This window comes from Perognathus longimembris, chromosome 17, assembly GCF_023159225.1.
Source record: "Perognathus longimembris pacificus isolate PPM17 chromosome 17, ASM2315922v1, whole genome shotgun sequence".
Classification (NCBI taxonomy): Eukaryota; Metazoa; Chordata; class Mammalia; order Rodentia; family Heteromyidae; genus Perognathus; species Perognathus longimembris.
The window spans coordinates 11348002-11375258 of NC_063177.1; the positions used below are offsets into that span (position 1 = coordinate 11348002).

The 27257-nt window shown below is 42.8% G+C and overlaps 1 protein-coding gene across 1 annotated transcript; it reads left to right on the top strand.

Moving 5' to 3' along the window:
* Positions 1-591: 591 nt before the first annotated feature.
* On the top strand, positions 592-27257 carry Gsg1l2 (GSG1 like 2). Its single transcript, XM_048366055.1, is given in 7 exon segments — positions 592-646; positions 22983-23030; positions 24484-24649; positions 26158-26248; positions 26250-26257; positions 26998-27157; positions 27159-27257. Coding segments are annotated over 7 exon segments (627 nt in total).

Genomic DNA, 27257 nt, shown 5'->3' on the forward strand with positions numbered 1-27257 from the left:
AGCCTTCACCTGTTATTGACCTCGGGACTGTTTTTGGGGGGTGCTGCAAGGGACTTTAGGCACAAGTCCCCTCCTGCTTGTATACATTAGTTACTTATTGGGGCAGTAACTTGTCAGGGGCTTAGTTGCCTGGTGGAGCACCTGACACTTCAAATATTTGTCTTCTGATATTTCAGTACACAGCACAATTATCAAACAAGGCAGTGAAGCGTCTTACAAACAATGGCTAAAGCATTCTAACTTTAACTGACCTCTGATCAAATGAAGTCTCTCTGGCTACCTTGATTATTTTAGACTGCATTTTGTTCAAGCTTCCCACTGAAATGTTCTGCAGTTATTCCAGGAAGCTTCAGGGCCTGGTCAGGCCCAAGCTACAATATAAGGGTGCAACAGCTGCTCAGGCTCCTCAATACCAGCATGGAAAAGTCACTCCTGGGACAAAAGTGATGGAGCAACCAGAGGCAGTAAGCCACTGCTTGGATGGCAGAGATGGTGTCAGATCCTAGAGTCACTCCTGTTTAGCCTTTCAAAAGTTAATCAAAGCTGGGAGGTCCTAGAAAAATAGTTCGTAAGCATGCCTTTCTAATGCCCATGTCTGTCTACTGGGCAGAAACTTGCCGGTCATCTGTGGTGGAGGGTAGTAAGGGTAAGTTTGTCAAATGGGAGGATAGTTTAAAAATCCCAACCCCTCGCTCTACTCAAAGCCCTGACTGACAGTGAGAATTTTAAGCTGATATATCTGTTCAGGGAAAAAAAAGTGTGTAGACCTGAGCTTGTGTCCTTATTGAAATCTGTTAAAGGCCTGCAAAGGTAATATAGGCATTTTTTTAAGTCATCAGAGATCAGTTCCCCAGCCAGTCAGGAAAAAGCTTTTACAAACTAGAATTTTAAAAGGCTACACTGCAGTAGCCCAAAAGAAGTCTGTATAGTTAAATGTTAAATGTTAAATGTAATTTCCAGTTTGGAGTAAAGCTCCTAATGGACATCGGATCCTGTAGCCTCTTGGTAAAGTAGATTAAGGTTATAGGTTCCTGGCTAGGTAAGGTCACTGCCCCTGAGTCAGCCTGAAGAAGTTACAGAAGATGGATGATCTAGGGTCACTGGTGTTTGGCCTTTCAAAAGTTAATCAGGGCCTGGAGGTCCTAGAAGAATAGTTCATAAGCATGCCTTTCTATTGCCCATGTCTATCCACCTTGTAACTGGACAAGAACTTGCTGGTCATCTGTGGTAGTGGGTAGTAAAGCTAAGTTTGTTAAATGGGGGGGATAGTTTAAAATCCCAACTCCCTGCATCTCCTCAAAGCCCTAACTGGCCGTGAGAATTTTAAGCTGATACATCTATTCAGGAAAGAAAGTTTGTGGATCTGAGATCATGTTCTTATTGAGATCTAAAGCCTGCAAAGGTAGTTTAGGAATTGTTACATGATCAGTTTCCCCAGCCAGTCAAGAAAATGTTTTTACAAACCAGAGTGCTAAAAGATTGCCATCTTATATAACAAAAAGAGGTCTGTGCAGTTGTTGAAAGGTTAACTATTTCCTCAAGTTTGGAGTAAAGTTCCTAGTAACATCTAGTCCTGACAACCCCTTGGTAAAGTAGGCTAAGGTTCTATAGTTTCCTGGCTAGGTAAGGTCAACGCCCCTGAGTAAGCCTGAAGAAGTTACAGAAGATGGATGATCTCTGCCCATCAGCTCCCCCTTCAAGATCAAGGAACCAGAGTCATTTTTTTTTAAAAATTCTTAGCCTTATTGGGTAGGTGTAGCCTGGATTTGCTCTTCACGTGCAGCCTTAAGAAAAGGGTGCTGTTTTTATGCCAATCAGTCAGGAATCATTAGGGAAAACCTGGCATTTGGTAGAAATATAATAGAAAGCAAAAAGAAGAGAACTGGTATCAGCCACTGCTCTCCTGGTCACCATGGGCAACTCTCCTAATAGCTGTATTGACAGGCCCTTTTGTTCTACTTTTGGCCTTAACTATTGGCCCATGTCTTATCTCAATACCAGCCCCTAGACATGCAAGCCATTGAAATGGACAGAAGGGGACCATGATTGGCCCCCTTAGTCACCAGTGGAAGGGGGAAATGAAGAACCTGAGCAGCCGGTGCACCTCTATATTGTAGCTTGGGCCTGACTGGGCCCTGAAGCTTCCTGGAATAACTGCAGAACATGTCAATGTGAAGAGCCTGAACAAGATGCAATCTAAAATAACGAAGGTAGCTAGAGAGACTTCATTTGACCAGAGGTCAGTTAAGTTAGAATGCTTTAACCATTGTGACACAAAAGAAACGTATTGAGGTATAGCCTGTGTGTTTTATGTTCGTGAAACATGGTTAATGTGTCCCCTCAAACTAAGGATGACTCGGACGACACCCTTACAACCTGACCCAACCCAAATCAAGATAACAGGAAATACCTGAAGTTCCAGATGTCCCCTCAAGCTAAGGATGACTTGGGCGACACCCTTGCAACCCAGGTCATTTGTGTAAACCAATCATTTTGAACCCCATAAGCTAGCCAATCACCTTCACCAGGCCCATCCCGCCATTGATTAGGCTAATCGTTCTTAAGAATTATTTTATAACTTTCCCGCAATACGAAATGATTTGCTGCCATTTGCTATGCTGTTTTATGATTATCCGCGGTGTGACATGATTTGCTGTGTGATGTTGTGACGCATGGAATGTTCCCCAAAACCCTGCTGAATGGAGGGTCAGGGCTGTCAATTCAGACCCGGTGCGTTCGTGACGATCGATCGTGAGCCCATGCTTGAGCTTGCAATAAAGACTCTTGTGTGATTACATTGGCTTTCAGCTCCTTGGTGGTCTTTGGGGACCCTGAAATCTGGGCATAACAAAAGCATCCCAGGAAACAAGTTAACAAGACCTTTATCTCAAAGAATGAGTCGGGTACAATGGCACATGGCTGTAATCCCAGCTACTTGGAGAGTTGAGTTTAGCTAGGATGGTGTTGGTCTGAGGCCAGCCCTGGGCAAAAGTGAGACCTTATCTTTAAGAAAAAAGAAACTAAAAGCAAAAAGTTTTGGGGGCATAGGTCTTGTGGTAGAACACTTGCTTAGCTTCCCAGATAAGGAATGATGGTGATCTCTAGCTGTGGTTCATACATAAACTTCCTTAGATTTTATACATCTTTTTCAAATGCTGATCATTTTATATTTATACAATAAATTGAAAGGAGGAAATAAAAGGGAAAGAAGGAAGGAAGGAAGGAAGGAAGGAAGGAAGGAAGGAAGGAAGGAAGGAAGGAAGGAAGGAAGGGAGGAAGGGAGGGAGGGAGGGAGGGAGGGAGGGAGGGAGGGAGGGAGGGAGGAAGGGAGGGAGGAAGGAAAGAAGGAAGGAAGGAAGGAAGGAAGGAAGGAAGGAAGGAGGGGGGAGGGAGGGGGGAGGGAAGGAGGGGAAGGAAGGAAGGAAATGAAAGGAATGGAAAGGAAAGGAAAGAAGAAGGATAGAGGAAGGGAAAGGAAAAGAAAGAATAATGAATAGAACCTTGTCCACTAAACATTAATAAACCTGAGAAAGACTAAAGGTACCCAGGTACAGGCAGCAATTTTAAATGCTATCCAGAGTTGTCATAGACATGGGAAAATGCCTATAACATGATGTCAGGACAAACATAGAAAATCTTTCATGCTTTATCATTTCAGCTGTGTAAACAAATGCATAGAAAAGATCTAAGGAAAACATGCCAAAATACAAACAAAATATGATTATCTCTATATGCTAAAGTTGTAGCCAATCATTATTTTCTTAACACTGGTTTCTATTTCTCAAATTGCCTTATAAGGGACTTAAGTCAAATGTGCACAACTAATTGTATTAAAAATAGAAGAAAGAAAAGCTGCTCTTATCTATTTGATGGGAACTAGCAGCAGTAGGGCGAGGAAGAGCCTCCCAGAGCCCCAGCACCTTTGCTTTCCTTGGAAGAAAGACGGTCAGTCCTCTGGGCACCCCTGATGCCCATGGTCAGAGCCTGTGCCCCAGGCTGGGTCCCCTCACTCCTTTTCCCAGGCACTTCTCAGCTTGTCTGTGGGCTTCACCCTCCTGGATTCTGGTCACAAGTCTGGCCACATCCCTCTAGCAGTCCACAAGGTACCACAGGTGGCCTCCTCATCCAGAGTACCAGAGAGCAAGTGTGCACAAGTCCTCCGCTTGAGCGTCTGAACCCCTCTAGAGTGACCTACCCGATTTCCAAGTTTCTCATCCCCCACTGTCCCCTCCCAAAAGCAAGGAGATATTTTTTCCCAGACCTTCTCCATAATGGCTACACTTCCTAGGATTTCCTCATAAGAAAAAGGCAGGCATTCAAAGGCTTCTGCTCAAAATGTTGTGCTTTGTGCACAGGGCTCAGGCCAGCCTCACTGGGGTTCAAACAGCTGGCAGAAGAGCTGGCTGGAACTCATTCCCAGGCATTGTCTCTATAAGGGTTGCTTTTTCTTTCCTAAAGTGTTAAGCTCATCTGGGATGGGCTAGAAGCAGCCACAGAGGCCGGGCCACCTCTGGACCCTGAGGGTCCTGGCAGAACTGGAGGCTGTCACTTAGCCCTCTAGACACAGCTCCTGGCCCAGATCATGAAGCAAAATCCTAAATCAATGACTCAGCTCAGTCTACACAGTCACAAAACATGGTATGGAGGAAAAATGCCCAGCCTTCACTCCTCTTGAATATCTACTTGTTCTGAACACAGCCTCATGTTCGAAAACAATGTCCTTCACCCACTTGGCAGATACAGCTTTTCATGGGAGTTGTGAGCCATCACTTAATCACCCACATAAGAGCACCTTCTCACCCCAGTTCACATTTGTGGGAACTTTTTGCCCACTGTCATATTTCATTTCCTTACATGAACCTCTGCCATTCACTCTCCATTTGACAGCTGAGAATCATCAAGGTTCAGAGAGGGAAGGGTGCTCATCTAAAGCCACAGCAAGTAAAGGGCAGAGACAGAATAGCAAGGTCTTCTAACCAGTCACCTGACTATAGATATTTGAGAAGGTGTCTCTTCTCAGATAAGCTTCTGTCATTAATAAGCTCCCCTCTGTTGGGCCCTCCCTCACCCCATCTCTCCCAGCACCCTCTTACAGCTTTTCCCACCTTCCCAAACAGGAGGCCCAAATTAAAAGTGTCTCAATAGAACAACAGATAAGCAAGAATAACAGGTAACCGAGAGACAAGATTATGTTTGCATTTAGTTTGTAATTCTTTTTTCTTCCTCCATCCTTTTTCTTTCGTTTTTCTTTATTACTTTGTTCCTGTCTTCTTTCTTCTTCCTTTCCCTTCCATTTTCTTCCCTTTCTTTCCCTTTATTTCCATTTCCTTCTCTTCTCCCATCTTCCCTCTTGCCTCTTCCTTCCCTCCCTCCTTTCCTTTCTCCCTCCCTTCCTCTTTCCCTCCTTTCTTTTCTTCCTTTTTTTTTCCATTTAAGTCAAATTGAAGCTCATTTTGGTTAAGTTATCTGATGAGGTGAATTCTAAACAGCTTGGGGGTAAAGATAAGTATCATATAATAGAATGCAACACGATTTTAAAGCTTAGTAGCAAAATGCTCTGTCTGAACAAAGAGCCACAGAACAGGCTCACACAATGATATAATCTCTAAAGTCATGGTGATCTCTCTTTGGAACAGCAGATAGTAGCATAAAATAAGAGAAAGGGAGGAAAAGTCCGAGAGTGATGGGCTCTGGTCCAGGTCCAGGCATATGGCTTTAAAGACGAGCCTCCAAGCTGGATGCAGAGAAAGAAAATACCTGCTTGGTAAGAACATTCTATCTCCTCTCTTTGAATGTTTTCTCAAAAACATTGTTTATTTCTGAAAGAGCTGGGGTTGGTTCTGCAAATGACTTCCTTCCCCATTGGATGAGTGCCATCTAGTGACCAAATATGGTAAAGTCTTTTGGTGAGCAGGCAGCTGATAGCACTCGTGCATGTAGTAAGATCTTTTCCTCCAGTCTTCTTCCTCCTGTCTCATCAGCAGAAAAGCATAGACAGAGTGAGATTAACCCTGTGTCCTTGCTCAGGCATGTAGCTCTCTGATTACACCTGGGTTCCTCGAGAACTGTTCAGCATATAATCGGAGCCTGAATGAAACCCACTGTTTAAAAGGAAAGAACAGAAATAGCCAATAAGAAAGAGCAAAAGCACAACATACACATGCATGGAAATGCCACAAAGAAACGCTATTTCTTAATGTTTCTGTAAAAAATAATTTTAAAACCTTCATGTGTCAAATGCTGTGCAGTCTTCCATCCTCATTCCATTCTTTCCTAACTTCGAGCTCATTAATATCTTGTAGAGCTCTTTACTTTTCCTGGACAATCTCTCTCTCTTTCTCTCTCTCTCTCTCTCTCTCTCTCTCTCTCTCTCTCTCTCTCTCTCTCTCTCTCTCTCTCTCTCTCTCTCTCTCTCTCTCTCTTTTTCTCTTCCCATTTTTGCCTGGGCTTGATCTTAGCTCTGCCATGGAATGTCTATGTGTCTGTGAGCAAGTCCCTTTACCTCTGAGCCTCAGCCTTCTCCTCCAGAAAAAAAGGGACCCTAAGCAGAGCTTATCCTCTGGAGTAAGTGTATAGGTAAAAGAACCAGTTCCCAGGACACACCAGAACAGTGCCTGATGAGTTGTGCTTATTAAACATTAGTTTTTGCTATCATATCTTTCCTGGACTTATAAGTGATCTTGGGATGGATGAGTCCATTCCAAAAAGGGGAAGGAAGGAAGGAAGGAAGGAAGGAAGGAAGGAAGGAAGGAAGGAAGGAAGGAAGGAAGGAAGGAAGGAAGGGGAAGGAAGGGAAAGAAAGAGAATCAAAGAAAGTGGGAAGGAAGCAAAGAAGGGAGGGAGGGAGGAAGGGAGGGAGGGAGGAAGGAAGGAAGACTTTTACACCACTGGGTCACCTACTACGTCTACCTCTAATGAATAAAACCTTTATCTCAGTCCCTCCTTGAAATAACTCTACTCAGTAAATGTTATTTCCTCATCTCATAAACATTATAAACAGAGTAAATGAGGTGCAGAGCTTTCAGCTTTTGAAGCTGGTAAGTCCATTTCCTCTCCTGCCATATCATTCTGCCCCAGTTCATCAACTGTTTGAGGATACGGTTGTGAAGCAAGAGGTGAAGGAAGAAGAGAAAATAGAAAATAAGAGTTAGTGTTTGAACACATCTTTCATAAAAGACTGTCCTCAAATAACAAAGAAATGGAAAGAAAGGAATTTGACCCCTCAATATTAGGCTGGATATAATTTTACATACTTCTTACATGCAAAGCAAAAACTCACTGGTAAAAGGGAAAGCATTCCAAGTCTGTCTCTATTTCTTTTCTTATGTCAGACCTATTATATATTTCCCCTGGAGTTTTGTTTGTATGTGTGTATGCATGTTATATACCAGTCCTAGGGCTTGAACTCAGGGCCTGGGTGATGTCCCTGAGGTATTTTGCTTAAGGCTAGTATTCTATCACTTAAGCCACAGCTCCACTTCTAGCTTTTTGCTGGTTAACTGAAGATAAGGCTGGCTTTGGACCATGATCCTCAGATCTCAGACTCCTGAACAGCTAGGATTACAGGTGTGAACCACTAGCACCTGGCTTCTCTGGAGTTTGTATTTGCCTTTTCTTTTTCCATCCTCATACCCTTTTGTTATTTCCTGTGATCCCTGAGGCATAATTAAAATGTAACAAGAACAAACCCACACCCCTGTATGTAACTCCACCCCAAAGGGAGCCACCAAGAAGCAGTCTGGCCTTGTGCTTCCACTCATCCAGCTCAGTAGTAGTGGCACAGTGCTACCTGGAGCTAGGCTATGGGAGGGGCCTCCCAACTCTTCTCTCCTCAAAGAGTGCTGTCTTTCTTTAAATCCTTTCATACATTCCCAGGAAGATGTTGGAATGCATCTTCAAGAGTTCTCAAGATAACCCCAGATACTTGCAGTCTACAAATACCACTCCTATAGGCAAATTGCTTTGGAATATCTTCTCTTTCCAAACCCCCATCTGATAACTACTCATTTTATTTCCACAGCTGAATACAAAGCCACACACTAGCTATTAAATATTGGCAAGAATCAGGGAGTTTGTAAACAAAAAGAAACAAATTCCAGGTACACAGCCCCAGAACTTGCAACTCAGTAGTCCTGAGTGGGTCTAGAAACTTGCATTCTTTTGGGGGTTTTGACAAGGTAATGTTTACATATAAATAAGAGATTGGCTCATTTTGAAAAGAAAAATCAGTAGTTACTGTTCTTTCCTTGTCCATAACTTGAAACTATACTACAGGAGACACTGCCTCTGATTTACTTGTTGGGTTTTTTTCCTGGTATTTGTTTCCATGTTTCCAAACAACATACTGATATTACTGTCTTAATTTTAGACATTTAGGGTTTCTGATTTAATAATGGGATTTAAGGGTCACCCCACAATCTACCATGTACCCTCTGCCATTTTCCTACTAAAGTGACATCACTGTTTTATTTAAAATGATATCTGTTTTACTGAAGACAATAAACAGACTATCTTGAGTGAATAACTATTTTTCATTATAGCACCAAAAAAAAGGTTCTATGAATACATGTATTGTATTATACAGCTGTTTGTTTTTCCTTGAGTTTCTCATTGCCTTTTCTTTTCCTATCCTTTTATTTTGCTGAACTCTACTTTATCCTGTAATATCAGTATTTCTAATATGCTCCCCTAATAATTATGATGCAAATGAAAATGACAGAAGCATATTCCAGCGTACAGAAAGTCCATGGGAAAGAAGGAATCCAGCACAGTGGGGAGCAAATGCACCAATAGTGTTTACCATGTCAGGCACCAGAGTAGGTGAATGGAAGGATGCAGTGGTAATGAGCTACCATGATAACAGCTAATGATCAGTGGGGGAGACCTAAGCTGGAAGTAAAATAAGAATGAAGGCTCCTCTATGATACTGTAATGGGAAGGAGAAAGAGTTCTTTACAGCTCTAAGCATGAGAAAAGCTTCATAAAGAGGTAGCCACTGGGATATCAATGGATATCAAGTGAGATATGCCAGGCAGACAGAGCTGACTGAGCCCACATCTGGGCAGCACAGCTTAAAACACCTGTACTGGAACATAAGCAGGGGAGGGAGGAGACATTGTTATACATCAACAAAATACACATGCAACTTCTCCTCCCCTGAAGCATAGGGTCACAGTCACACCAGCATGAGGAACTGGACAAGACAATGCTTCCTGGAGGGAAGAATCTAGCTAGAAAATAATTCTATGACATTGACATTGCTGTAAGTAATGTCAGAGGGACTGGACCTCAGTAGAAGCTGAACCCAAGGACAGATTTAGAAAATTAGATGGGAGCTGTTTCCCTAGTGGTCAGGGAATGGGGAGAAAGTACAAGGCTAGCCATGATAAAAGGGTGGGGCAGAACCCAAAGGGAGGATTGGTTTTTGTTTTTGTTTTTGTTTTTTTGCCAGTCCTGAGGCTTGGACTCGGGACCAGAGCACTGTCCCTGGCTTCTTTTTGCTAGCACTCTGCCACTTGAGCCACAGCACCACTTCTGGCTGTTTTCTGTATATGTGTTGCTGGGGAATTGAACCCAGGACTTCATGTATATGAGACAAGCACTCTTGCCACTAGGCAAGATCCCCAGCCCCCAAAGGGAGGATTGGGAGAAGTTGACCGGCCAACTGCATATCCCTCGATGCAGATCTTCCATAACCACAAAAACATCAGGCAGGTAGGAGAGATAAACTAGCCCCAAGACTTCTGATAAAATTGTAGCCCAGTTTGTGTCCATTGGGGGAGGGGGTCCTTCTGAGTCAAAAATACAAAATGGAGCTGGGAGCATAGCAAAGAGACTATGTAAGGCTCTGTCAGGTGGTTCACTCTAGAGGAAGGCCTGTTGGCACTTCTGTCAGTTCACATAGTACACACACACACACACACACACACACACACACACACACACACCTTCACCTCAATTACAGCACTGACGGCAGGCAGGACACATGCTGAATTCTAAGCATGGCTGATAGGGGCATGCTTTCCATGGTTTTTTCTCTCCAAGGAGAAATAAAGGTGATTTCTGACCCCTTCTTGATTTGAGTGCAACTATGTACTTGATCTCAGATTGGAAAAAGCCCTCAACAAGTGTCCCACTTGTTAAGATTACTCCACAGAGAAGTTCTTTCCAGAGGCTCTTTGTAAAAAGTAAATGAAGAATTTTGCTATTTAGGGACTTCACAACGTTCATATTAAACATTTTAAAATCCCACAGGAGACTTGTTTAATATGATATCCCAGTGTTTCATTGACCATAGAAGAAATGTATATATGTATACACACATACATATATTATTCATATGTCCATATATGGAGATCATATATGTGTGCATATGTATTCATCAATATCCATCTATGTATAGGCCCATCTATATAGATATAGATACTATATAGATATATATGTATAGAGAGAGAAATTGACTAACTAATCTTCTATAAGAGACTAGTGTTTGGTGATGCACCCTAAAAAAGGCTGGCCTAGAACCTAGCCATTTTATAGATGTGAACACCTAGTTCCAGTACAAGTGTCCCATTAAAGACTGAACAGCTAGATACTAACAGAGCTGGACACCAGACTCAAACTTCTGAACTCTTATAGCTTTTTTTTTCCAGGGCTGAGGACCAAATTCAGGGCCTTGCATTTGCCACGCAAGTGCTCTTTCACTGAGCTAAATCCCCAACCCCCAAACTTCTGAACTCTTTGCTTGGACTATTCCTGTTACCACACAAGGCACGAAAACTTCATACCACTCTAAAATATGCCCATGAATAGTTCTGTGTCGATCCGTCTAAACATCATCTGCTCACATTTTACTTATTTTCTTGGTATAATGTCAACAGGGTCTCTAAATAATATCATCACTTTATTAAGAAGGAAGAAGACAACTTCCCCAGAACATTTTTCTCCCCTATAAAGAAACGTATGTTTTAGATTGTCACTAAAGAAAAAAGTTTAAAATTAAATTCTTAAGCCAGGTACCAGTGGCTCATGCCTATAATCCTAGCTACTCAGGAGGAAGAGATCTGAGAATCACAGTTCATAGCCAGCCTGGGTAGGAAAGTCCATGAGACTCTTTTCTCTAATAAATTACCAAAAAAAAAACAAAAAACCCAGGAGTAGAGCTGTGGCTTAAGTGGTAAAGCACTGGCCTTGAGCAAAAGAAGCTCAGAGACAGTACCCAGGCCCCAAGCTCAAACCCCAGGACTAGCTAATAATAATAATAAATTCGTAATATGAAATAAATTAACATCTTACAGGATATATTAGAAGTTACAAACTCTAGTGTCTTAGAGGAGGTGATAATAAAAGTAGATGGAGCAATAGACCTAGCCAATGACCTTGAACTTCCTGCCTAAGATAATGGGGTCAGCCACTCACTTTGCTTAGCTATGTGGTCTGCTTAGTTGTGTGGGACCTGATATGGTCAGATTCAATGAGTTTTCAATGGAAGTAAGATATTTGCATTCTATTTCTTAACATTTTCAGTGTCCCATGCTTGTAATCCTAGCTACTCAAGAGGTTGAGATCTGAAGGATCATAGTTCAAAGCCACCATGGGAAGACAAATCTGGGAGGCTCTTATCTTCAATCAAACAACAAAAAGCCAGAAGTGGAGCTGTGACTCAAACAGCACCCAGATCCTGAGTTTAAGCTTCAGGACTGGTGCGCATGCACACACACACACACACACACACACACACACACACACACACACAGAATATTGTATGAAACCAAGAAGAGTATGCTTATAGAAGAGTGTAGCCTGGGGTCCCAGCTGGAAAATGGGTCACACCAGAGCCCACTGTTTAGAATTGTAAGTCTGGGGAGGGTGAGCCTTTGCCCAAGCCAAGTCCAAGCCCATGGCTTCCTGGTGTCCTGGTATCCCAGCTTTGCTGCCCCAGAGGCCTCACTGGAAAGTTCCCTTCTGGGTCAGTGCCATCTTCCCACCAGCAGGCCCTCCTAAGAAGTCCTTAGCCGGAGGGCTATTTTGGGACACTTTCTGCACATAACACCTCTGTCCACACCTCCCCTCCCGCGCCACCCCCCAGACACATTCTGAAAATAATATTTGAAATAAAAAATCCTGGTCAAGCAATGGCTTAAACGTTCTCTTCCTTGGGCAAATCCAGTAATCAAGAGGATGTGCTCATTTTAAATTCTAGGCTTCTTTTCTAAAATTAAAGAGAGAGGAAGCTGGGCATCCTTGCAAGGCAGGTAAGGAGGGACAAGCAGGTGGAGATGGCACCCAAGACTTGGATACCATCTCCCAGGGCTGGCTTGATTGCCCTGCTTGGCTGCCCAAGTATTGCCAAGCAATGTAACACCTGCCTCTCTGGCTTCATGGGATTTGTGAAGATTTTTCCTTTTAATCCTGCTGGCTTTATTCGAAAGGAGCATCATTTCTGAGGATTCATGTTAATCAAGGGCTCATTATGGTCTGACTCTCAGGGCCCAAGCTAAATTCACCCTTCTAAGCTATTGTGGATTCTCTTAAATCTGTTTGACTGGCCTCCAGTCTCTCCATGCCTTGCCTCTGGCCCAGTTCCCAGCTTCTCCTTTACTCCTGTTAGAAAAGCAAGCACTCCTCAGAAACAAGAGAGACTTTTACTCTTTGCTATGTTCTGGATGCAATTTTAATGTCTCCCAAGGGCCCATGTGCTGGAATCCTGGCCCCCAGTGTGATGAAGTTGAGGCAGGAGGATCTCTAAGAGGAGAGATGCATTGAAGAGTGATTTGGCCAATAGGGCACCACTCTCAGAAAAGACTGATGTTATCCTGGGACTCTTGTTAGTTTCTGAGAGAACAGGCTCCTGTGAAAAGAACAAAACTGACTCCTGAATCTCTTCTGCTTCCTGTGGCTGCTTTCTCCCACTGTGATACCATCTGCTACCATGTAGCGTTGCCACAGGCTCTCTCACCAGTTCCAAGAGGAAACTGGCACTGTGCTCTTGAATCTCTAGAAACCATGAGCTATCCATCCTCCATGTAATATCCATCCTCAGGTACTTCCTCCCCACACCTCAGGTACTTTTTGATAGCCACAGAAAACATACTAATACACTCCTCCAAGAATTAAGTAGAGAGCTAGCAGGTTGTGATGGAGACAAAGAAAGGGAGTCTCCAGGAGGAAAAAAAATATCTCATTTTCAATTCCTGATTCTACTAAACCTATTTAAACCTTCCTTCCAAACCTGGAAAAGAGAGATTTTTATACTTATTGGTACCAATCAACAATTAAACACAAAGATGTGTAAAGCCATTTATAAAATGCCTCCACAGCGTTCTTGGAGAATTTTGAAGATACTCGTGTTGCAGATGAAGAAGGCAGGGTCCAGAGAGGCCAGGAAAGGCCCTGACTGTAGTAGAACTAGGCCTTTTGGCCCATAGCCCACTGTCTCTCACAGGTTGTAGTTAGGATTTGATGAGGTAAAGTGGAAAAAAAAATGTCTTCCATCAGCCCCAAAGAGCCTGCCAGAGAGCGGGGTGTGAGTACTGAGCTTTACTAAAGCTATGGGGACCCCTGTGAGAAGTGAGGAGACTCAGATGAACTTTTGCCTCCATAACCAAGATACTGCTGCCTGTGTCCAAGCATCAACAGGAAACATGTCCAGTTGCATTCATCTAAAGATGACATCATTTAAATGCCACAGGGGCCAGGCTGGCTGCAGGTGGGCAAATGAGGTGCCTGCTTCTGTTCCCTCCATCTGCATTAGGCCATCTGAGTGCACAGCTGTGTGAAGCACTTACCCTTGATACATGTTTTATTTTTAAATAAAAAAAAAAGATCCCAGAAAGAAACTCAACCAAATGTGTAGGGAGCCAACAGCGATGATTATCTCAAGGGCATGCAAGGTCATGGCTTAGGAAACTAACAACAAAGTTCATCCTGACCTCTGGCTATGTTGTTATCTTAAGGATGTTCAAGGACATGGCTTACTTGAAGGACAGCACTAATCCAGAGATGTTTTATGTCCACAAGAGTGTGTTTTATGTAAACCATTCAACCTTATCGTGTTTTACTGCCTTTTGTTACCAACTTCAGGGCCTTCTTGTTTTCTTAAACTTTAGTTAATTCTATGCCGCTCCCTGGTTCCTAAACTGTATATAAACTGGAAGTTAAGAATAAACTGGGCTGCAGTCTTGAGTTACAGTCTTGAGCTGCAGACCTCCCGGACCCCATCTTTTGTCTTTTGTCTTTTGTCTCTTGTCTTGTATCTTTCTTTTTCTTTAATCCTCGCCCCCTCAATCAGGATTCCCTTTCGCTGCCGGCTGGCTCCAGCACAAATGTTATATCATAAATCCAGTGTTCGTTTCTCTTCTTCCCATGACACAGCAGAGAAGCAATGCAGAAGTGGGAAGAAATGACAGTTAAGGTGGAGGAAGGGAGGAAGAGGGTGGAGGAGCAGCTGAGCCCTTGCAGAGCTCCCTCCGATATCGTAGTTTTCTCACCTCATAGAAACTGTTTCTCCGAGAAAGACAGCCAAAGTAAGTTCTAACAGTACAGGGATTCTGAACAGGAAGGAAAAATCGACTTTGCTGGTCTGAAAACACAGATTTGAGCTCCGGGCGGCATCCCGCCGCCACGCCAGCACCGGCTCCGGCACAGTGCCGGGCACAGCCCCCACCCCCCCCCGCACTCCGCACAGCTAAAGCATTAAATACTCCAGACTGCAGCCGAGCACGGAGGACCTGACATCGCAGAGACAGCGTGAGTACCCCAAAAGTTATCCTCACTTGTGCCCACAGTCCAGCTTCTGGAAGGCATCCCTGTCCCCACCGCCAGAGCAAAGCGCCATCTTTGCCACTGGCATAGGGTCAGACCAGACTGGAACTGAAGCGGGCCTGGGGAAAGCGTGGTCAAAAAAGCCATCTTTGAAAAGGGCAGGAGGGGCGGAATCAGTGAGAACCAGCTCCGCCCAGAAGAACGCCCCCTGCCCTGGCGGGAGGCGAGTCCGGGGCTTAGCCAGAGATGCCCCGCCCTGCCCGCCGGAATTTCTAAACTTAAAGCAAAAGCTGCGAGCAGCTACCAGGGGCACGGAAACAACAGACGGAGGAACAAACAGTTCCGGGGACAGCTAAACGGTCCCGTCACAGAGGAAGCTAATTCCCAGCCCAAAACGGAGCTGCATTCCATAGCTACCTATGCCAAGGAGGCCGTCTCCCTCAGGCAAGCAACTCTCAGTGGAGCAAAACAGGCCAGAGGCGCCCCGCTCTGCTGAGTACACAGCCTAGTCAAGTCCAGGCATCAAAGGCAGCTGCCCCACAGCAGACAGAGGAGCCACAGTTCCTGAGACTGCTCAAGTCCCCATCGACAGAGGACGCCCAAGGCCTGCCTGCAAGCTGTGCGAACCTCAGAGACCCACGATTGCACCAACAGGGGAGAAGGTCAGAACAGAACCACCCCTTGCCAACTGAAATCAAGTCAAACCAGCCAATCAGGAAAATAGACTGCAGTCCATTGCAGGGAAACCAGAGACTGGTTTCTTTTTCTTTTCAAACATTTTTTTTAAACTTTTCTTTTAAATTTTCTTTTTAATTTTTTTCACACCTGAAACATCATTGGCTGTTTTTTTTTTTTTGGTTTGTTTGTTTTTTGTTTGTTTTCCATTTTTACTGGTTTGTTTTATCAAGTTTTTTTTGTGTTTGTTTATTTGTTTGGGTTGTTCCTTTTCTGTTATTTTCCTTTTTATTTACCTATGCTTCCTTTTTAAATAATTTTTCTCTGTTTTGTGTATCTGTCTTCCAGTATTTTTACTTCATTTCTCTCGTTGCGTCCTCTTCCTTTAAAAATTACTTTCCTATAAATAACACCTACACCCTTTTCTGCTAACTCTCCAGTGTCTGTCATTTTATCAATGTTCTTTCTACTGATTCTACTCTTCTCCACATTTCCACGTCACTGAAACTAAACCAAAATCACCACCACCACCCCCAATACACTTTACTCTATTCTCTTTACTACCTCCAACTTACCCTCCTGACTTACTGCCTGGACCTCCAGGTTCCATTGACTCCGGGTTATTGGATAGAGGGTATCCCAGCTTAATACGAGTGAATCAAAGGGGTTCATAGAGAAAGCCAGTCCTAAAAGAACTTAATATAAAAACAAGAATTGCGTATAAGGTTGTAACAGTAAATAAGTAACTACTGAATACAGGGCCCAGGATCAGTTGTTATATTGAAATTGTATTCTTTAGGAACACCAAATCTAACTTTATAGACAGGTATACAAGTTATCTGTATATAATTGTGAAATTGTAAGATTTACACAACAGTGCTTGGTAAGGGCTGCTTTGGGTCTTAAACAGTGCTCACAGGTGCTGGTAGACTGGCATTCCCAATTCAAATGGGCAGAAGAAACACAAGAAAATTGGCAAATAATGAAGTCTTATCCCCCACTCAAAACAAGCAGGAAGCAGAGCAGTCAATCAAAAACATAGAAGAAAACCCCCAAAATGCTCTACAAAGTTTACTGATAAACATGATAAATGAAAAGTTTGAATCTCTTCAGTCAATTATGTTAGAGCGTGAGGAGGCAAAGCAAAAATTAATGGAGAATTTCATGGCATCCACAAATAGAAAGATAAGTGAGCTTCAAGAGTCAAATGAAAAGATAGCTACCCAACTTAAAGATTTGAGAGACAACACTCAAAACCAAAGTAATGAAGCTAATGAAGTAAAGAAGTCCATACAGGACCTAAGAAATGACATGGAAATCATCAGGAAAGACCAGTCAGAAGGAAAAGAGATTCGAAATCAAGTAGCTAGCCTACACTCCCGACTAACTGAAGCAGAGGATCGAATCTCAGGAGCTGAAGATTCCTTAGATTCTATGGAGAAAGATCAAAAATCAATACAAATCCAGTCCAAGCAACAAAACAGATCGCTACAGGAGATTCAAGACACGATCAGGAAGCCCAATTTAAGGATAATAGGTATTGAGGAAAACTTGGAGAAAGAGGTTAATGGGATAGGCAACCTATTTAACAGAATATTAGCTGAGAACTTCCCAAACATCCAGAAGGAAAGGCCTATACAGATACAAGAAGCATTTAGAACCCCAAATCGACCAGACCAGAATAGGACTTCCCACCGACACATTGTGATCAAAACAGCTTCAGCAGAGTGCAAGGAAAAAATACTCAAAGCTGTTAGGGCAAAGAAAACAATCACATATAAAGGAAAAGCAATCAGAATTACCCCAGACTTCTCAGCAGAGACCATGAAAGCAAGGAGAGCCTGGAATGAAGTATACCAAACTCTAAATAAAAATAACTACCAACCAAGAATTCTGTACCCCGCCAAACTCTCCTTCATAGCCGAAGGTCAAATAAAAGTCTTCCACAATAAAGAAAAACTGAAACAATATATCTCCACCAAACCAGCTTTACACAAAATCCTTAAAGATGTACTATACAGGGAAAATAATCAAGATCCCAACACAGACAGAGAAATGAACCCTAATTAGTAAACACTAGATCAAGAAATGGGAAGACACAGCTTTAAACAAGATAGTGATAATGAAAGGAACAAACGATCACCTCTCAATCCTAACTGTCAACATTAATGGACTTAATTCTCCAATCAAACGACATAGGCTCATAACTTGGATCAAAAATCAAGATCCATCTTTCTGCTGCCTCCAAGAGACACATCTATCCAGCAAAAGTAAACATCTTCTAAAAGTGAAAGGCTGGAAACAAATCTATCAAGCAAATGGCCCCCATAAGCAGGCTGGAGTTGCAATCCTAGTATCAGACAAAATTGACTTCAAATTTAAAAAGGTAAGAAGAGATAAAGAAGGTTACTACATACTAGTAAAAGGATCTCTCCAACAGGAAGAAATAACCATCCTAAATATCTACACACCAAATGCAGGAGCACCCAACTTCATCAAACAAACACTACTGGCTCTAAAAACATTCATAGACCCAAACACAATGATAGTGTGGGACTTTAACACTCCACTATCACCTCTGGACAGATCAACATGCCAAAAACTGAACAAAGAAACCACAGAACTAAACAATTGCATAGACCAACTAGACTTAATCGACATCTACAGAATATTCCACCCAGCAAAGACAGAATACACATTCTTTTCGGCAGCACACGGAACATTCTCCAAAATAGACCACATCTTAGGGCACAAAGAAAATCTGTACAAATTCAGAAGTATCAAAATCATTCCCTGCATTCTTTCAGACCACAATGGAATAAAATTAGAGCTCAACTCATTCATCCACCACAGAAAATCCCACAATTCATGGAGACTAAAGAACACACTGCTGAACCATCAGTGGATCATTGAAGAAATTAAAACAGAAATTCAAATGTTTATGGAATTCAACCAAGTTGAGGACACAAAGTGCCAGCTCCTTTGGGACACAGCAAAGGCAGTACTCAGAGGAAAATTTATATCTCTGAGTACATACATCAACAAACTGGAGAAACAGCAACTCAGTAATTTAAGGAAGCACCTTAATTTTCTGGAGAGAGAACAGCAAGCCAAACCCCAAGTCAATAGACGGAAGCAAATAATTAAAATCAAATCAGAATTAAATCAATTAGAGACGAAAAAAACCATCGAAAGAATCAACAAAACAAAGAGTTGGTTCTTTGAAAAAATCAACAAGATAGACAGACCCCTGGCAAACCTGACCAAAGAACGAAGGCAGCACACTCAAATAAACAAGATAAGAGATGAAACAGGTAGCATCACCACAGAAATAACCGAAATTCAGAAAATAATAAGGGACTATTTTGCAAACCTTTATGCCAACAAATTCGAGAACTTGGAAGAAATGGATGATTTCCTAGAAAAAATTGATACCCCCAAACTCAACTATGAAGACTTAAACCTTCTAAACAGACCCATATCCAGTATTGAAGTAGAAACAGCAATAAATGATCTCCCATCCAAGAAAAGCCCAGGTCCAGACGGATTCACCGCAGAATTCTACAAGGCCTTCAAAACAGAACTCACTATAATATTTCTCAAACTCTTCAATGAAATTGAAAGAGAATGTTCACTACCAGACTCATTTTATGAAGCCAGTATAACCCTCATCCCAAAACCAGGCAGAGACTCATCACGGAAAGAGGACTACAGACCAATTTCCCTGATGAACATAGATGCAAAAATTCTCAACAAAATTCTGGCCAATCGACTTCAACAGGTCATCAAAAAAATCATACACCACGATCAAACTGGATTCATCCCAGGGATGCAAAGCTGGTTTAATATACGCAAGTCAATTAATGTAATCCACCACATCAACCGGAGCAAGGTAAAGAACCACATGGTTTTATCACTGGATGCGGAAAAAGCGTTCGATAAAATCCAGCACCCATTTATGCTAAAAGCCCTGGAAAACCTGGGATTCCAGGGAACATTCCTGAATATAATCAAGGCAGTTTATGACAAACCAACAGCAAGCATAACTCTAAATGGTGACAAACTAAAGCCATTCCCTTTAAAATCAGGAACAAGGCAGGGATGTCCACTCTCTCCCCTGCTCTTCAACATAGTACTAGAATTCCTAGCCAGAGCAATTAGGCAAGAAGAGAATATAAAGGGGATCCAAATAGGAAAAGATGAAGTTAAACTTTCTCTCTTCGCAGATGACATGATCCTATACCTAAAGAATCCCATAGACTCTACCCCCAAGCTACTAGAGCTGATCCAAAACTTTGGCAAAGTTGCAGGATATAAAATAAACCTTCAAAAATCAACGGCCTTTCTCTATGCTAACAACCCGAAGACCGAGGCTGAAATCAGGAAAGCAACTCCTTTTGCAATAGCCCCCAAAAACATAAAATACCTAGGAATAACCTTAACCAAAGAAGTGAAAGACCTCTTTGAAGAGAACTTTAAAAGCTTGAAAAATGAAATTAAGTCAGAACTAAGAAAATGGGAAAACCTCCCATGCTCCTGGATTGGGAGGATTAATATAATCAAAATGGCAATATTGCCAAAGGCTATCTACAAATTCAATGCAATACCCATTAATATCCCAACACCATTCTTTAATGAAATAGAGGAAGCAATCCAGAAATTCATATGGAACAATAAAAGACCTAGAATAGCAAAAGCACTCCTAAGCAGAAAGAACAGTGCTGGAGGAATTACAATACCCAACTTCAAGCTGTATTATAAAGCTATAGTAATAAAAACAGCTTGGTATTGGCACCAGAACAGGCCTGAAGACCAATGGAACAGAATTGAAGACCCAGAATTAAACCCACAGAACTACGCCTACTTAATCTTTGATAAAGGAGCTAAAACAATAGTATGGAAGAAAGATAGCCTCTTTAACAAGTGGTGCTGGCAAAACTGGCTCAACACATGCAACAAACTAAAACTAGATCCTTATATATCACCCTGCACCAAAATCAATTCCAAATGGATTAAAGACCTTGAAATCAAAACAGGCACCCTGAAAACACTAAAGGAAGGAGTAGGAGAAACACTTGGGCTCCTTGGCACAGGACAGAACTTCCTTAACAAAGACCCTGAAAGGCTACAAATCAAAGAAAGGTTGGACAAATGGGACTGCATCAAACTCCAGAGCTTCTGCACGGCAAAGGACATAGCTCTCAAGATAAACAGAAAGCCCACAGACTGGGAGAAGATCTTTACCGGACATTCAACAGACAAAGGCCTCATCTCTAAAATATATGCAGAACTAAAAAAATTACCTTCCTCCAAAACAAAACTGCAAAGAACCAATAGCCCCCTCATCAAGTGGGCTAAAGACTTACAAAGAAACTTCTCTGATGAGGAAATGAGAATGGCCAATAGACATATGAAAAAATGCTCTACATCACTGGCCATAAAGGAAATGCAAATCAAAACAACATTGAGATTCCATCTCACCCCAGCAAGAATGTCATATATCAAGAAAACTAATAATAACAATTGTTGGAGGGGATGTGGCCAAAAGGGAACCCTACTTCATTGTTGGTGGGAATGTAAACTGGTTCAGCCACTCTGGCAAGCAGTATGGAGATTCCTCAGAAGGCTAAATATAGAACTCCCCTATGACCCAGCAGCCCCACTTTTGGGTATCTATCCAAAAGAACACAAACAAAATCACAGTAAGGCCACCAGCACAACAATGTTCATCGCAGCACAATTTGTCATAGCGAGAATCTGGAACCAACCCAGATGCCCCTCCATAGATGAATGGATCAGGAAAATGTGGCACATATACACAATGGAATTTTATGCCTCTATCAGAAAGAATGACATTGTTCCATTTGTAAGGAAATGGAAGGACTTGGAAAAAGTTATACTAAGTGAAGTGAGCCAGACCCAAAGAAACATGGGCTCTATGGCCTCCCTTATTGGGAATAATTAGTACAGGTTTAGGCAAGCCATAGCAGAGCATCACAAGGCCCAATAGCTATACCCTTAGGAACACATAAGATGATGCTAAGTGAAATGAACTCCATGTTATGGAAACAAGTGATATATCACAGTTGTAACTACTTTCAACGTCCTATGTGTATGTGTAGTTTCTATTATTGATGATGTTCTTGTATCACCTTCCTATGGTTGTACCTACACTATCTCTGTAATCTTATCTGAGTATATTGGAAACCGTGTTTACTGGTATTGGAAGTAGGAATTTCAAAGGGAGTACCAAATTTGAGAGACACAGGGTAAAAAAAGAGAAATAACTACAAAAGCAATACTTGCAAAACTGTTTGGTGTAAGTGAACTGAACACCTGGGGGGGGAGGAAAAGGGAGGGAGGGAGGAGGGCATGAGGGACAAGGCAACAAACAGTACAAGAAATGTATCCAATGCCCAACGTATGATACTGTAACCTCTCTGTACATCAGTTTGATAATAAAAATTTGAGAAAAAAAAAAAAAGAAGTGGGAAGAAATGAGCTCAAGGCGCTTTGTGTGTATGTGCACATGCGTGTGCATGTGGGTGGGTGTGTGTTGGACATGTAAGTGTGCTGGTACTGGGTCTTGAACTCAAGACCTCACTCTCTCACATGGCTTTTTCACTCCTTGCTGGCACACTACCACTTGAGCCACACTTCTGCTTCTGGCTTTTTGCTGGTAACTAGAAATAAAAAAGTCTCTCTGATTTTCCTGCCTAGACTACCATCAAATCTTGATCCTTAGATCTCAGCTTCCTGAGTAGCTAACATTATAGGCGTGAGCCACTGGCATCCAGCTGAAAGTGGCGAATCTTGAAGACTTACAACCTTTATATTTGCACCATCAAAAGCATGTGCCTGCTCGGACCTGTGACCCTTGCCATGTGCTATAGATGAATGATGGCTTCCTCCCTGTGGCTATGTGTTGAAGTCTTACCATGCAGTTAGGTGGTAATTAAGCCAAGAGGATTGGACCCTCATGAATTGGATCTTTGGCCTTATAGGAACAATCAAGAGAGCTACCTACTTCCTTCTACATATGAGATATAGACAGGGATGCAACCTGGAAGACAGCCTGCAACCATAGTTTACTCACGCTGGTACTCTGAACTCCGAAGCCAACCTCCAGAACCAAGGAGCAAATTCCTGTCCTGAAAAGCCACCCACTCTACAATCATCTGTGACATTTGTCCAGAATGACAAAGACATGGTATTGCTATGGGAGAGGAGCTGGGCTGTGCTGAGGAAGCAGAGGTGAGCTCTGTTTGGGGGATGTCCTAAGAAAGAGGGACCCATCCACCTCACTTCTGTCCCCAGTTCACTGGAAGTAGATGGTCACATGGCCTAAGTTCCATAGAGTGTGTATCACACTCCACAGAGAGGAATGTCCATGTCTATGAGTACTGAAGAAACCATCCATATTCCTCATTTCGCACTCAAAGTCATCTATGGCTCAGTTATGGGGCTGGAATCACCATTTTGCTCCCCCCCTCCCACCATGTGTCAAGTCTAACCCACTGATTACTGCATTCTCTACTTTTTAGGTGAACAGTGTCAAAGTTTCTGGAGTCTAATCCCAGCTGAGGAACAAGCTAAATAATGTTTTCATTCTCTGTCCACTGGTCATGTTAATTATTTTTATTATTTTATTAGAAGTGGGAAAAAGATGAGATGATGTGCCTGACTTTCCCAGGAAGTCATCTCCAAAAGCCAGGATTACAGGCAGCACTGTGCGCTATATAACTTTGGTATGCTAGACAACAAACTTTTCAAGGGCTGGAGGAAGCTTTGGTTGGCCATAACTTCTGCTTTTCATGGTGTAACTGTTCTCATAATGGCCAATTTCAAGCTACTCAGGTAAGGCAGCTCATTTTATTTCCTCTTTTACTCATAAAATTTATAGGTATGTTCTTCATGTTTGTTCTCTTAGCTGGAATGGGAGTGAAGGCATGGGTTGCGTGTGTCTCACACATTACTAGGGTTCATCACCTAACTTGTTTTTTTACAATGCTAAGTTTCCCTTTTCCATCCCTTTGACCACTCTACCCCCACTCTACTCCATAGTCACAAAGTTCCTCAAGGTATAGGCAGGATCCCAGTCAGAGGGGGGAAGCAGCAGCTGGCACAGGAACAAGTAGGATCATAGTACCAGTGCGCCCCAGACAAGGCTCTTCAACTCCCAGAACCTCTTCCCTTGTATTCAAGTATGTGTGTCTTCTTTTAAAAGGCATAGTGTCATCTGTTGGAATCCAACTGGCAGGTGAACTTTGGGTTAGGACGTGGACATCTCTTAATAGCTCACTTCAGGGTTCTCCTTAGTTTTTAGCCCTGTTAACTATCAACTACAGGCCATCTTTGTGATCATCTTCCTGAGGCCCTAAGAACCTCCTTCATTTACCAACTTTCCAAGTTACAGCAAAGGCATTTTGTAGCTTTTATTCTAAGTCACCTCTTTTTTCTCTTTATTATTTGCAATTCACTGTGTGTTGGATATGATTTTGAAGATGTTGATATTGAAGAATCTTTAGACATGGGGACCAGAGGTGTTAAGGTTATTGAGGTCACTGCACTCAAAAAAGATAATGTAGGGAATGGTAATGCAGCTTAGCAGTAGAGTGCTTGCCTAGCATGCATGAAGACCTGGATTTGATTCCTCAGCACTACATAAACACAAAAAGCCAGAAGTGGCACTATGGCTCAAGAGGTAGAGTGCTAGCCTTGAGCAAAAATAAAAAAAGATAGTATAGTGTTGTTCATGTGACCCAGAGTTAGTTCTTGTGAAGTGTTATTAAAATAAAGAGCATGGTGCCATGATGTCATGCTCCATGATGTAATACAACTAAGTGCCATGCTGTTTAGAATTTCAGCATCCAACACTGTGAGTTCATGGAACCTTTTTTTTCCTTGTAAAGTACTTACCTTCCAGTATTTCATGGTAGTAAGAGAAAACTGACTGTACAGAAGGGAACTAAATCCATTGCTTGAATCTCCCAGAGCTTCTGAGTTGAAGATGTCCAGGATTTCTGTCCTCCCTCCCTTTTGTAAGTGTCTTGTAGCTCTTCATTGGAATTGAGGTCCTGAATATATTTCTGATGCTGACAAGTGCCCTCCTCTTGGGTACAAAAGTGAGTTATCACAGTTCAGGATTCAACTGGCTCAAGGTGGATGCCTTGGTGGCCATTCTCATGATGCTTGAAGGTACATTCCAGCAATATCAAGAAGAGGAGGAGGAGGAAGAGGAGGAGGAAGAGGAGGAGGAGGAGGAGGAGGAGGAGGAGGAGGAGGAGGAGGAGGAGGAGGAGGAGGAGGAGGAGGAGGAGGAGGAGGAGGAGGAGGAGGTGGAGGAGGAGGCAGATTCTCCACAGCCTTCCCCAAGGGGACACAGGCAATTGTGCAGGGCAGATGGTCCCCTGGGCACATCTATGAGCTATCCCCAGTAGATGGAAGCAATATTTCCTGGGGAGACTAACAGGAAGAAAAGGGAAAGGCACAGATGGAGGCTGATATTTACCTGTCCATTTTAGCTACCACCAGGGAGAAGGTGAGCTGGCTCTGAGGACACAACTGGCCTTCTTTAGTGCAGTGGTCTATGCAGGAATCCTACTAGGTTCAGAGCTCTGCTGTTTAATGGCCGTGAGATTCTGAGCAACTTACTTATTTTCTCCAAGTTAGCTATCCTAGTTTGGCTATAATGAGAGATAACTAGGAATGTACAGGGACTCAGTAAATGGTAGCTTTAAACATTGCTCTCCAGGGACTAGGAATGTGGCTTAGCAGCAGAGTGCTGGACTCAATTCCTCAGCACCACATAAACAGAAAAGGCTGGAAGTGGTGCTGTGCCTCAAGTGGCAGAGTGTTATCCTTGGGCCAAAAGAAGCCAGGGACAGTGCTTAGGCCCTGAGTTCAAGCCCCAGGACTAGCAGACAAAAAAATGCTGTCCATGTTGGGTGCCAGTGGCTCACATCTGTAATCTTAGCTGCTTATAAAGCTGAGATCTGTGGCTCACATTTCGAAGTCAGACTGGGCAGGAAAATCCATGAGATGCTTGTCTCCAATGTATCACCAAAAAGCTGGGAGTGAATCTGTGGCTCAAATGGTAGAGTGCCAGCCTTGAGTGAAAAAACCAAAAGACTGAGCCCAGGCCCTGAGTTCAAGTCCCAATGTGGATTTAAAAATGTTACTGTCCACATTTAGTGTCAATATTCCATAAAGAACTCCTTTATTAGTTCTATCTCCATGTTCTCCAAGCTAGCTTTAAAGCAACTTAATTTGTTCTCCTAAGGTTGTGTGAATAAGTTTTTCCTCCACAAAAGACCCCAAGCATAGACTTCCTCTAGTTGAGTAAGTTAACAGTGCAGCTGCCCGATTTGTACACCAAATTGGATATGCTTGGTAATTATAACATGATTTGTCTCAAGTTCTATCATCGGTGAAGAGAAGCATACAATCCAATTTCTGCATCCTTCTTATCAAAGAACCAAGCCATGGACTCTTGGAAACTCCTTTCCAGGTCCCCAGACTCCACAAAGTTCTTGCTAGTGATTAGGCCTCTTTCTAGATGTTTCACACTTCCAAGTTTGGGGAACAATATGGTGGGTGGAAAGTTTCACAGGGTATACATGGAGATGCGTCACACACAGGACTGTATGGATGCTCAAGGCCTGATAGCTCCAAATCATACAATGCAGAGAGTCTTGCCCATTGTGCAGCCTTCTTCACTGTGGCTCACATGATGTACACAACTATGTTTCAAATCTCTGTGAACCTTGGACCAGAAGACTGGAGGCCTCAGATGTGGGACTATGGCTGGGTCATATTGGTAAGTTGCTTCATCACATCACCCATGTCTACTCTTATAACTTTGGGTGAGTTTTGTAAATTTCCTGTAGACCCTGTTTCTTCATCCATGATGAGGGTCCCTGTCCCAATAGTTTGGCAGATATTTAAAGAGGTTATGTTCATATGCTTGGCACATAGTAAAGTCCTCAATATTGTTGCAATCATATTCCCTGTGTGTGTAATCATATTCTGTGTGTGTGTGTGTGTGTGTGTGTGTGTGTGTGTGTGTGTAAGTGCCTGTCCTGGAGTTTGAATTAAGGGCCTGGGTGCTGTCCCTGAGCTTTTTTGCTCATAGCTGGTACTCTGCCACTTGAGCCTTGAGCCACAGTTACACTTCTTTTGGAAATTTATTAGAGATAAGAATTTCGTGGACTTTCCTGCCTAGGCTGGCTCTGAACCATCATCTTCAAATATCAGCCTCCTAAAAATTATAGGCATGAGCCACCAGCACCTAGTATAATCATATTTTTAAACACAGATTGAAAGAAATTTTTCTGAACTAGAATATCTAATAAATACTTCAAGGAAAGGAGACCTAGGATCTGTTCTCTTACCCAGCACACTAAACCACATTGATTGTCTTTGAAATCTGTGTTACCAAGTGTTGGTAACCTCACTGCTTACAGCACCATGAGCTAACTTCCACCCTCATCACCCCCCCACCATGAGACCCTGGAATCCCAGCTGCAGGCCATCTCTAACTGTGCCTTTTGTTGGCAGCCTTGCCTGGGGTTCTTCTGCCATCTGTATGGCCGTGGCTATGACCGCCACCAGTAGATACACCACAGCCAGCCTGGAGTGTTGGGAGAAGCAGAGGGCAACGCAGAGCAGTCAGCGCCCTCAGCACAACAACCTAGGAACTGACACTCTGAAGGATATGGTGGCAAACAGAAGCTGCTCCCAACCCTGCTAGACTTGTCCTTGTGAAGGTAGCCTGGCCTCTGCCACCAGGTGCTCCAGGCAAGGTGTCTGCATGCTAG